Source organism: Bombina bombina, chromosome 10 (assembly GCF_027579735.1).
Source record: "Bombina bombina isolate aBomBom1 chromosome 10, aBomBom1.pri, whole genome shotgun sequence".
Lineage (NCBI taxonomy): Eukaryota > Metazoa > Chordata > Amphibia > Anura > Bombinatoridae > Bombina > Bombina bombina.
The window spans coordinates 1,012,185-1,024,992 of NC_069508.1; the positions used below are offsets into that span (position 1 = coordinate 1,012,185).

The 12,808-nt window shown below is 42.6% G+C and overlaps 1 protein-coding gene across 1 annotated transcript in view; it reads left to right on the plus strand.

Annotated features, from left to right (window-relative positions):
- The window catches only part of LOC128641173 (pre-B-cell leukemia transcription factor 1), a 354,783-nt gene that overhangs the window by 272,436 nt on the left and 69,539 nt on the right, over positions 1–12,808 (plus strand). Inside the window, exon 6 of the mRNA XM_053693741.1 lies at positions 8,796–8,908. Within this exon, the coding sequence (XP_053549716.1) occupies positions 8,796–8,908 (113 nt within the window). The remainder of the gene's footprint in view (positions 1–8,795; positions 8,909–12,808) is intronic.

A 12,808-nucleotide genomic window follows, 5' to 3' on the forward strand; every position in this document is an offset into this window, starting at 1 on the left:
TACAGAATTTGTATGTGTTAACTGGTTTGTGTGGTGATAAAATAATAAGATTGTGGAAGTTAATATAAATAATAAAAAGAAAGAATTAGGTAATTGTACAAAATGTGACAATTTTTATATATTGAACAATGTAGCGAATACAAGTTGTAACAAATATGAGCAGGAAAGGAACAAATGCAATTTTAATACAAAATGGTATATATTGAAAAATATGCAGATTAAAAAAGAGGCAAATTAAAAAGACATAAAATACATATTTGCACAATATATATGTGTCGTATGTGTATCTCACTGCAGTGGATAAAAATGGATAAAAAAGGTCTAATAAAAATTGTATAAAACAACCAAAGTTAGGGTAGTTTTGATAAGAGCGGTTGATTGTTAGAACAATGCCTTATAAACACCTTATAAAAGTACCTTAGAAAGTAGTGGTTCTCAAAACTACTTAGTGGTTTAGTGGGATCCGTTGAAAGACATTCATATGGATAAGCTATTAGTAATAGCTAAAAAGGGTTCTTTTGTGGATGGCGGTTGTCTCAATACTATTTATCAGTATGGACTCCGGTCTGATAGCAGGTATCTGATTCCAAATGGAGTTTTCTTTGTTTAAGGTCCTGTGGGATTTCCTGTAAATTGCGGTGTCCCAATACTCTCTGTCAGTATGGACTTCAGTTCGCAAATGAAGGAGAAAATTCTTTGGAAGTTGCAGTGTCCCAATACTCTCTGTCAGTATGGACTTTTGGATCCTTAGCTGAACCAGTGTGTAGCAGCAGTTTGTAGCAGCAGTTGATCTTGATAAAGGCTACGGCCGAAACGCGTAGAGCTGCCTACACTCTGAAACACTGCATATATAGCCGGGCAATTTGAAAAAGCCGGTTATTTGAAAAAACCGTTCAGTTTGAAAAAGCCGGTCACTTCTGAAAAAAGCCGGTACTTTAAAATTTGAACCCTTTTTTGCCGCCAAACGGATCCCAAGAAATCCAACTGCTGCTACAAACTGCTGCTACACACTGGTTCAGCTAAGGATCCAAAAGTCCATACTGACAGAGAGTATTGGGACACTGCAACTTCCAAAGAATTTTCTCCTTCATTTGCAAACTGAAGTCCATACTGACAGAGAGTATTGGGACACCGCAATTTACAGGAAATCCCACAGGACCTTAAACAAAGAAAACTCCATTTGGAATCAGATACCTGCTATCAGACCGGAGTCCATACTGATAAATAGTATTGAGACAACCGCCATCCACAAAAGAACCCTTTTTAGCTATTACTAATAGCTTATCCATATGAATGTCTTTCAACGGATCCCACTAAACCACTAAGTAGTTTTGAGAACCACTACTTTCTAAGGTACTTTTATAAGGTGTTTATAAGGCACTGTTCTAACAATCAACCGCTCTTATCAAAACTACCCTAACTTTGGTTGTTTTATACAATTTTTATTAGACCTTTTTTATCCATTTTTATCCACTGCAGTGAGATACACATACGACACATATATATTGTGCAAATATGTATTTTATGTCTTTTTAATTTGCCTCTTTTTTAATCTGCATATTTTTCAATATATACCATTTTGTATTAAAATTGCATTTGTTCCTTTCCTGCTCATATTTGTTACAACTTGTATTTGTTACAACTTGTATTCGCTACATTGTTCAATATATAAAAATTGTCACATTTTGTACAATTACCTAATTCTTTCTTTTTATTATTTATATTAACTTCCACAATCTTATTATTTTATCACCACACAAACCAGTTAACACATACAAATTCTGTATTTTTAATATCTGTTCACCCACCACGATGCAATACGATTAAAAGCACTTTGTTAATATTTTTCAATTATTTTCTAATTAATTGATACTTAGCTCCCCTTCACTTGTCCATTCTAACTTTTACTTCGATAACAATTTGGAGGAATTGCTATCTCTTAGAAGGGTTGTAGAGCATATTCTTAACCACTCAAAAATTATTTAGCTCACTATTATCTAATTATTTTTAAAGGTGCACTCGCTCCATCCTGCTACTTAAATTCTGGACATACACTTCCAATGTGTAGACCTTAGGCTTTGCTTATGCTCCTCAATGTCGTCTTTTCCCAGGGGAAATTGCCTCTGAGGAATGACTTTCTATTTCAAGGTCCCTTCCTTTATCTGGGATGGTCTGAATAACTGTACTGACCCTAGCTATGCTTGAAGACTGTGTATACAGTGTTGCTATGGCGTAAGGGAGTCTGCGTAAAAGCAGACTGAAGTCTTAAGGTGAGCATTGTGAACCTCATAAGACAATCCTAGTTTTCTATGAAGCTGACTGCTTGGAGATCAAACGCCTAGTTTTTATCTAGGCGTGGTTTTCAGAAAAGGTTTTGATATCATGCTTCAGATTCTTAGACCGGTAACTCGCAGGATCTACCATAAAGGGTAGTGTTTTTCCCACTTTCTATCTTTTCTCTAGGAGGGCCTGAAGAAAATCTTGGTTCTCTGAAGGATCAAGATTTTTGTTATGTTGATTCTTTTGCTTAACGTCTGGCGAACCTGCCAGATGTTTCATCCTTGGTTCAGACCTTGGTCATACTCAGGTATGTGTTTACACCTGTTGCGTCTCCATGGAGCCTTTTTTTTGTTCTTAGTCTGCAGCAGGCTTCTTTTGAGCCTAAGTCTCTGTTTGTTTTTAAGTTATCTTGGGAATTTGTATTTCTCCTCGCTATTTCTCCTGCTCGCAGAGTTTCTGAACTTTCGACTCTGCAGTGTTTATCTCTTACCTTATTTTTCATACGGATAAGGCTGTCCTCCGTTCTAAGTTAGGTTTTCTTCCTAAGAGGGGGTCGGTTCGCAACATCACTCAGGAGATTGTTGTTTCTTCCTATCGACCTAATCCTTCTTCTCTGAAGGAGCTTCTGTTGCATAACTTGGATGTTGTGCATGCTCTGAAGTTCCTTCTACAGGCAACTAGAGATTTTCAACAGTCTACTGCTCTTTTCGTCTTTTTATCTGGTAAGCGTAAGGTTCGGAAGGCCTCTTACTCTTTTCTTTCTTTCTGGTCGAGAGTGTCATCGGTCAGCTTACGAGTTAGCTGGTCAACAGCCTTCTCTAAGAGGAAGCTTCTATGGAGCAAATCTGCAAGGAGACAACTTGGTCCTCATCATTGCATTCCTTTTCCAAATTCTTCAAATTTGATCTTTTGTCTCTGCTTAAGTTTCTTTTAGGACAAGGGTTCTTAAAGCGGTGGTGCCTTTTGTTTAGGTCCGCCTGTTTTGCTCTACCTTCCATTCTGTGTCCTCTAGCTTGGGTATTGGGGGGGTTATGAACAGTTGGGTTTAATCATATATGCTTTATTTGATTTTATGCTGCTTTTTATGTAAGATGTTTATGGGCTTATAGACTGAGATGGAACATACAAGTTTCACTTTCACTTTGAAGGTTGCGCAGCTTAAAAGCTTGGCACACTTTTTCTCATAGGGACGGTCCTGCATTGCGCACCATGTGACCGGTATGGTCGGGGCTTCCATTTCCTTTCTCTTGGCCAAGTTACCACTGGAGAGGATTTTTATCTCTGTTCTGTCTGGGTCATAGGTGGTTGGGTCCCCAGCCATTCGGGGTATAAAGGTGCCACTTTTTTTTATTTAAAATAAACTTAGTTTTTTTTCTGTAGTCCTCCGCATATTTAGCTATGGAGGACTCTGATTCATTAGAGGGCTCTCCCTCTATTTCAATGAGTAATGCCTATTTATATTTCGAGGGAGCTCTGGAATATCTACCCTCTCAATTATGTTCCATATGCCTTGATAAGGGGATTATATCAAATAAGGTTGACATGTTTGATACCACTGAGCCGCCCACCTCTGAGGAGTCCTCGTCCAGTGAGGTGCACACCCTACATGCATCTGGTATACACGTGCAGCTTCCTATTGCACTGCTAATCCTCCATTTGGAAGTGGCCTTTTTTCACCTGACGTTACTACGCAGTTTCATACGGCGGTGTCTGCGGCCATTAGTGCTCTCCCTCGCTCTGCTAAGCGCAAGGTTAAATTTTGCACTCCTGCCCAGGTGGCATAATGTAATTTGTCAGATATATCCAATCAGTTATCCGAGGATGAGGTTCTCTCTGAAACTTTAGCATATGAGCTTTCAGGGTTGGAGTCTGCTGCCTATAATTCTCCGCCTGTGGAGGATCCAGTTTTTAGATTTAGGACAGAACATTTACGCTTTCTACTAAAGGAGGTTTTGACTACTTTAGAGGTTACAAAGGCCAAGCTGCCAGTCGAACCTCTGGGTCCTAAATTTGATGGCAATCATTATTAAGGACGAGTGGAACAGGATTAGACTCCTCTTCCCGTTGTCTGCTTTTTAAGGATCCCACGCTAATTTACACTTGCCACACGTAATGCTAGCCCATGTGAGGATAGTTCATCATTCATAGACCCACCGGATATAAGGATGAAAACCCTGTTAAAAAGGGATTTTCAACCTATGGGATATTTGCTTTTATGGTCGGTGCTTGTCACCGCAGTTGCTGGAGCGGCTACCTTTTGGGGCATCTCCTTCACGAAAATGTTCGAGGTGGAGGGTCTCCTCAACATTTTTCAGGAAAGAATTGCGGCCTTCTGGGTTTCTAATTCTTTTTTATCTGTGCTGCTATTACGCAGATTAATTAGCCTATGGCTAAGACTTCAGGTTTTCTGTTCAGGCCTGTGAGGCGCTCTGACAGATATAACTTTTAAGTCTAGTCTCTTTCCCTCTCCTTTAAGGGAAGGAGTTTGTTAGACTATCTCCATGGTTTTAGGAGCCAAGGGTGCCTTCATACCGTAAGATAAGGAGAACAATTCTAAGGGACAAGGTTTGTATTTTTGTTCCTTTAGTTCTGATAAAAGCCCAGCGTCGGAGGCCTCCGCTAAACCAGAGCAAGCCAGCTCAGTCCTGGAATAGATCCAAGCAGAGCAAGATTAGATTACATAGACATGAGAATATTTCTAACAGACCAGATAAATCACAAACTAGCTTCAATATGTCTTGCCCTCCAGACCTCCTTAAGGCCATCTGTAGCTCAGTGTATGGAGGTGATTAGTCTGATGGTGTCCAGCATGGACATCGTTCTCTTTGCCAAGTTCCACTTCAGGCCATTGCGTCTGTGCATGCTGAGGCAGTGGAACGGTGATCATTTGGATCTGTCTCAACAGATTCTCTGGACAACCGGTCGAGAGAATTGCTCTCTTGGTGGCTCTGTCCGGATCACCTGTCCCGAGGCACATCCTTTTTATGACCATCGTGGGTGACTGTGACAACAGACTCAAGTCTGTCAGGATGGGGAGCTGTTTGGGGCACCAAGAAGGCGCAGGGCCTGTGGACGTAGGAGGAGAGTTTCCTCCCTCCCGTTCAACATTCTAGACCTTTGGGTGATATTAAATGCTCTGAAGGTTTGGCCCCTACTGGGTTTGTCCCAATTTATCCAATCAGACCATATATCCCCAGTGGCTTACATCAACCATCAGGGGGAAACAAGAAGCTTCCTGGCATTGAGGAAAGTATCTCGGATTCGAGACAGGTAGGGAATGTCGGAGATAGATCTCATGGTATCCCGTCTCTATACCTAGCTACCCAGATATGGGTCGAGGTCCAGGGAGCTAATAGATTTCTTAGCGGTGCCTTGGAGGTTCAATCTAATTTATTTTCCTGCTTAGCCAAGCGAGGGTTTTCTGGGAGTTTTATTGATACTCTCATTCAAGCTCGTAAGCCGGTTACTCGTTGCATCTTACTCTGGTGTGAAGAGCGTGGTTTGTCCTGGCACAAAGTAAAGGTTGCCAGGAATCCTTCTTTTCTCCAGGTTGGACTGGGGAAGGGCCTCTCAGCTACTTCCTTGAAGGGACAGATTTCGGCCCTGTCTGTTTTACTGCACAAGAGGCTCGCTGAGCTTCTGGATGTACAGTATTTTGTTAAGATTCTGACTAGGATCAGGCCGGTGTTTAGATCTAATGCTCCTCCTTGGAGTTTAAATCTTGTTTTTAAAGTGTTGCAACGGGCTCCGTTTGAGTCTATGTATGGGGTTGACATTAAGTTTTTTGTCTTGGATGGTTCTCTTTCTACTAGCTATTCCTACTGCGTCTCTGAGATTGCTGCCTTGCAATGCGACCCTCCTTATCTGGTGTTCTATGCTGATAAGGCTGTTCTACGAACTAATTTAGGATTTCTTCCTAAGGTTGTGTCGAATCACAACATCAGTCAAGAAATTGTGGTTCTTTCCTTATGTCCTAATCCTCCTTCATCGAAGGAACGTTTACTGCATAATCTGGATGTGGTTCGTGCCTTGGAGTTCTATCTGCAGGCTACGAAGGAATTTAGACAAACTTCTTCTTTGTTTGTTATCTATTCTGGGAAGCGTAGGGGTCAGAGGGCCTCTTCGGCTTCCTTATCTTTTTGGTTGAGGAGTATCATCCGCTTAGCATATGAGTCAGCGGGTCTTAAGCCTCCTCAGAGGATTACTGCTTATTCTACGAGAGCAGTGGTTTCCTCTTGGGCCTTAAACAATGAGGCCTCTATGGATCAGGTTTGTAAGACATGCTACCTGGTCCTCCTTACATACTTTTTCCATTTTTAAAGTTTTATGTTTTTGCTTCTGCTAAAGCAGCCTTCGGGAGAAAGGTTTTGCAGGCTGTGGTACCCTCAGATTACTGACCGCCTCTCTTTTTTACCCTCCTGTTAACATTCGGTGTCCTCTGTAGCTTGGGTATTGTTTCCCACAAGTAATGAATGCAGCTGTGGACTATCCCTGTATTAAGAAGGAAAACATAAATTATGACTTACCAGATAATTTCCTTTCCTTCGATACAGGGAGTGTCCAAATTTATTTTGTTTTCTTCTGGCACCTTTTTCACCCTGATATTTATCCTACTCTTTCCTTGTTCCCTCGGCAGAATGACTGGGGGATGAGGGAAGTAGGGGAGGTATTTAAGCCTTTGGCTGGTGTGTCTTTGCCGCCTCCTGGTGACCAGGTTCTGTATTCCCACAAGTAATAAATGCAGCTGTGGACTCTCTGTATCGAAGGAAAGTAAATTATCTGGTTAGTCATAATTTATGTTTTTTCCATTTTCCTTTGGCTGGATGACTGGGGGTTATGGGTAATAGGAGTGACACTTAACAGCCTGTTCTATGATCCACAACCTGGGTGCAACCTCTTTTAGCCCAATAATGCTTTTTACAGAGTAGAAATTTCCTGTAGTATATCGGTCTGATCGCGCCCATTACGGTCAGTCCAGCGTCAAAATACCAGGCAATTCCTCTCTGAACAAGGAACACAGCAACCCCAGACTATCGTTTCAGCCTTCATTGGGCCATTGGATATATTTTTATATCCCTTTCCTGTTTTATACAGTTCAACTACCTTTTCCCGCAGATCCTTTGACAATTATTTTGCTTTCCCCATGACTCAGAATCCAGAATCGTCAGTGCAGTACTTAATGAAAGATGCAAGGGTCTGTCAGGAGTCCAGAAACTCATTGACCTTTTATACACACACACACACTAATTACAAGAAAACAGATCACTGGTGAGGATGGTTACCTTTAATAGCCATTCAAACCCCTTTGTGTCAACTTGTGTGCAGGTTATCAGGCCAAAATCACCAGGGTATGTAAACTTTTGATCAGTGTCATTTGGGTAGTTTATGTTGTCATTATGATTTAAAAAGAGTAAACACAGTTGATTGATAATAAATGGCTTCAGCCAAACACTAACCATGAGTGAAAGCAAAGTTTTTGTGTTATCATTCATATTCTCTGAAAAATGGCCAAGAAATCATAAATTATGCCAGGGTATGTAAACTTATGAGCACAACTGTAAGTACTTAGATGTTTTTATTTTATTTGTTTTTGTCTCATACTGTCTCTCTTCTGGTGGGACAGTCCATCTATTGCTCTTAGCTCCTTAAATGTCACTCTTTTGGCAGGACAGTTCCACTGAGCACTATTTATATCCCTATTTTGCTGCTACAGACCCACCAATGTCCCCCAATTTAGAATGGTTACTATTTTTAAAGAGGAATCCATCCTCACTCCAATCTGAATATTTCTTCTTTGTTTTGTGTCTGGGGCAGAGGGGTACCAAGCGTGTTTACTGTGCAGAATGTGTGTTGTATAAACTACTTGAACCCATAAAACGCATTTGCTGTAATGGATGCAGGAAAAGCAGCAAATAGTGCTTCTGACTTCCAGTATAAGTGTCCTTTGCTTGAAATGTTGGGACTTTTGTGCAAATGTTTCCAGTGTATACAATGGGTATTGGAAGAGATTTCGTTATGTGAATAAGGGGTTACTAGGTGTCATGCAATTTGTGCTATTTGATAAATACCCCAAGGTTCCATAACACATAGATAAAAGTATATAACTGGGTTAATTACAAAAAAAGGATTTCAGTGTTTTCTGTGTCAATAACATTTATAAACAAGAGTCTTGGTTGGCTTTACCAAAACCGGTGCCCATAAAATTGTTCTCATTCCCTGTGTTGTTCTAATGCAGATTCAGGAACAAATCTTACACCTAACTATATGCACAGTGTCTGGTCTTGTGACCCTTCCTGTAATAAATGGGTTTACTCATGATCTGCTCTTCTATGTTGTCCCTTGTCATTCATTGATAGTCATGTTATCTCATTTTGCATTTTCATGTCTGCTAACTCACCTGACTATAACTTTCCTCCTTCTCCTGCATGTCTCCTCTGAGAATGTTGCATGTTGATCGGACTCTCCAGAGTTTGAGCTTTGTTTCTTTGATTCAGATTCCTAACTTTCCTTTCCAGGTTCTTCCAGTTCTTTTAACATGTCAAACTCTGGAGATTTGTTCATGAGCGTGCAGTCTCACAATGGGGATTCTTACCAGGGTGCCCAGGTTGGAGCCAACGTACAGTCTCAGGTAGGGATCACTGTAAGGCACATGTCTATGAGTAGACCACCTTTCATTTCATGATATATTACCAAAGAAGAAGTATTTCTCTCACACTTATCATGACCACAAGTATCGGTAAGTCACTACTGCTGGGGCTGTTGTTCACTTTGAGATTCAATGGAAGAACTAAGACCCTTATGATTTTATGTTGTCCCTTCAAGTTCTGCTTTCCTTAGGGGCAGTTTGATCTTCCATTTTATGAGGTGACCAGTGAAATTTGTTTTCCAGGTCTGAATACTGTCAACTACTGGGGTATACTGTTAAGCAGGGGTGACCAAAGAGATAGATATATATATATATATATATATATATATATATATATATATATATATATATATATATATATATTAATTTTTATTATTATTAAGTTTTTTATTTTTTATGAAGTTTGTTCTCTAATGGCTGGATTGGGGTCACATGCAATATGCTAACTGCTGGAGGCGTCGGATCTATTTAGAGACCTTAAAAAAATGAACAGCATCTGACACTCCCTAATATGGATTGGGCTGGCTGTTGTTATTGAAAAGCAGCAAGTTGTATCTCAGTCCTGTGGACGGGGTTAGCCGCATATGTTTCCATCCTAATGGGAGGAGAGTCCACTGCTTCATTCATTACTTGTGGGAATTAAGAACCTGGCCACCTGGAGGAGGCAAATACACCCCAGCCAAAGGCTTAAATATCTCCCCCACTCCCCTCATCCCCCAGTCATTATTTGCCTTTCGTCACAGGAGGTTGGCAGAGAAGGGTCGGAAGATTCGGAGTAGTCTCTTCTGGAGGGTAGTACTCTTCGAAATGGGACTGGAGTTTTAAGTAGTCCTGTCAGTCTTTCAGTGAGAGCATGGGTGAATGTTAGAGTCCGGAGATGCAGGGAGAGTCTTTCTGCGAACCCATCCCGACTCAGTTTAACAGCTCCACTTGCAATCAGCGTTGACAAGTTTTGCTGCCTGCTTTTCTTCTCTCAAGTCCATGTCAGGAGCGATGCTACTACCCTGTCACACTTGAAGGGCCGTGTTCCTGTTCAACGGTGTTGATTCTGGTAAGATTGTTTCATTTATATATATTTGATAACCCAAGAAGACAGGGTCACACCGTGACTTCTTTATTTTTATAGAATCTAAAGGTAATACCCTCGGAAGGGGGTTATTGAACAGGGGGGATTTTATTATGCATAATATTGTTTATTGTGTTTCTACTGCATTTGTGCGAGATGAGGCTCTGTCAGTGTGGAACAGTCAGTTAATTATCGAGAGATTGTGGCGGGCTTTTTTGGCGCGTCTCTCTCTCGAGTGCAGGGGCGGTCCTGCATGGCACTCAATGTGACCGGGTGTGGCCTCTGTAACTTCCTCTTTCTCGACCTGCGTTCATTGATGTGTTAGAGGATACTCCCTCTTTATGTAAACCTATTAACTGTGTATATTGTGAGGAGGTTCCAGTCAAACCGCCCACGCAACTCTGTTCCACATGCTTTGACAATATTGCTATATCCAAAACGAATAAAGTATTTAGTACGACTGAGCCGTCCACCTCTGAGGGTTCTCCGCCCCAGCGAGGTGCATTCCCTACAATCATCTCTGTTTACACAAGCAGTTTCCAGGCCACTACTAATCCTCCTGCGGGGGGGGGGGGGCATTTGACCTCCAGACTTCGCCAATCAGTTACAGACGGTGGTTTCTGCGGCCATTAATGCAATGCCTCGCCCTACTAAGTGCAAGCGGAAGGTACAACACTGCTATCCGTCTCAGGGGTCTTCGACTCCGCTGGATGTCTCAGAAAGATTATCCGCTGAGGAGGACAACTCTGATTTATCAGAGGATGTCGCTTCTGGGTCGGAATCGGCTACTTCTAGGCCTCTGTCCGCGGAGGAACCAGATTTTAAATTTAAGATGGAGCATTTGTGCATTCTGCTGAAAGAGGTGCTTGCTACATTGGGGGTTCCGAAACATAAGCTACCAGAAGAACCTTCAATCCCTAAACTGGATAGGGTTTACGAGAACAGGGTAGTGCCCCAGGCCTTCCCGGTTCCCGTCAAGATGGCTAACATTATTAAGAATGAATGAGAGAAACTTAGTTTGTCCTTTTCCCCCTCTTCTTCCTTTAAAAAGCTTTTCCCCGTGCCGGACGCGCAGCTTGAACTGTGGGGAACCATCCCTAAGGTGAATGGCGCTATCTCCACGTTCGCTAAGAGAACGACTATTCCGCTAGAGGATAGCTCCTCTTTCAAGGAACCCATGGATAAAAAGATGAAGTCCATGTTGCAGAAGATGTTCCAACTCACAGGGTTTGTTTTCCAACCGGCGGCGGCGGCTGGTGTGGCTACCTACTGGTGTGACACTCTATCAGCAATGGTCAAGGTGGAGACTCCCCTCGATGAGATTCTAGAATGAATCAAGGCCTTAAGGGTAGCGCATTCGTTTATTTGTGATGCTAACATGCAGATTATTCGCCTGACATGACTTCCAAGTCTCGCTTGCTTTCCTTCCCATTCAAAGGGAACATTTTGTTTGGCCCGGGCCTGGATTCTATCATATCTATTGTCACGGGTGGCAAGGGTGCCTTCTTGCCTCAGGATAAGAAGGCTAAACCTAAGGGGTCCACTTTTCTTGGAATCTTGGAAGCCAGCTAACTCTTTAAACAAGTCCAAGCAGAACAAGAAGCCCGCCAAGTCAAAGTCGGCATGAAGGGGCTCCCCCCCCGATCCGTCCTCGGATCAGGTAGGGGGCAGACTATCTCTTTTTTTCTGAGGCCTGGAGAAGAGATGTTATAGACACCTTGGGTTCTGGAGGTCGTAGCCCAGGGTTACAGGATAGGTTTACTAAGATTCACTTTCCTAGACCAGCACTTACAGTTTGTGGTCCTTCCGTTTGGTCTGGCGACTGCCCCAAGAGTCTTTACAAAGGTTCTGGGAGCTCTTCTTGCAGTAGCGAGAGCCAGAGGGATTGCAGTGGCACCTTATCTGGACGATATCCTGGTCCAGGCTCCATCCTACAGTCTTGCAGAGGATCACTCGAGAGCTCTTCTCCTTCGGTCCCATGGGTAGAAGATAATCAAAGGAAATAGTTCATTGGTCCCCAAAAACAGGGTGGAATTCCTGGGTACGATAATAGATTCTTCAGCCATGAAGATATTCTTGACAGATCAGAGATGTTGCAAGCTTGCATCCAACTGTCTAGCTCTTCAGACATCCTCCAGGACATCTGTGGCCAGTTGTATGGCGTTGATTGGGCTCATGGTATCAAGCACAGATTCCAATCGGACAACATTACTTTGGTGGCTTACATAAACCACCAGGGGGGGACGAGAAGCTCCCTAGCCATGAGGGAAGTATCTCGGATTCTGGAATGGGCAGAGACTCACAATTGTTTGCTCTCAGCGATCCACATTCTGGGTGTGGACAACTGGGAAGTGGATTTTCTGAGCAGACAGACATTTCATCCAGGGGAATGGTCTCTCCATTCCGAGATGTTCGCAGAGATTGCAGCAGATGGGGGACGCCGGAGATAGACCTCATTGCTTCCAGACTCAATTGCAAGCTACCCAGATATGGGTCGCGATCCAGGGATCCCCAGGTGGAACTGATAGATGCCTTGGCGGTACCCTGGGACTTCAACCTAATTTACATATTTCCACCGTTGCCTCTTCTACCTCATGTAGTGGCCCGCATCAAGCAGGAGCAAGCTTTGGCTATTCTGATTGCTCCGTCGTGGCCGAGGAGGATTTGGTTTGTGGATCTGGTGGGGATGTCGTCATCTCCGCCGTGGAGGTTACCTTGTCGCAGGGATCTGCTGGTTCAAGGTCCTTTTCTACATCAAAATCTCGGTTTTCTGAGGCTGACTGTGTGGAGATTGAATGGCTAGTCTTAGCCAAGAG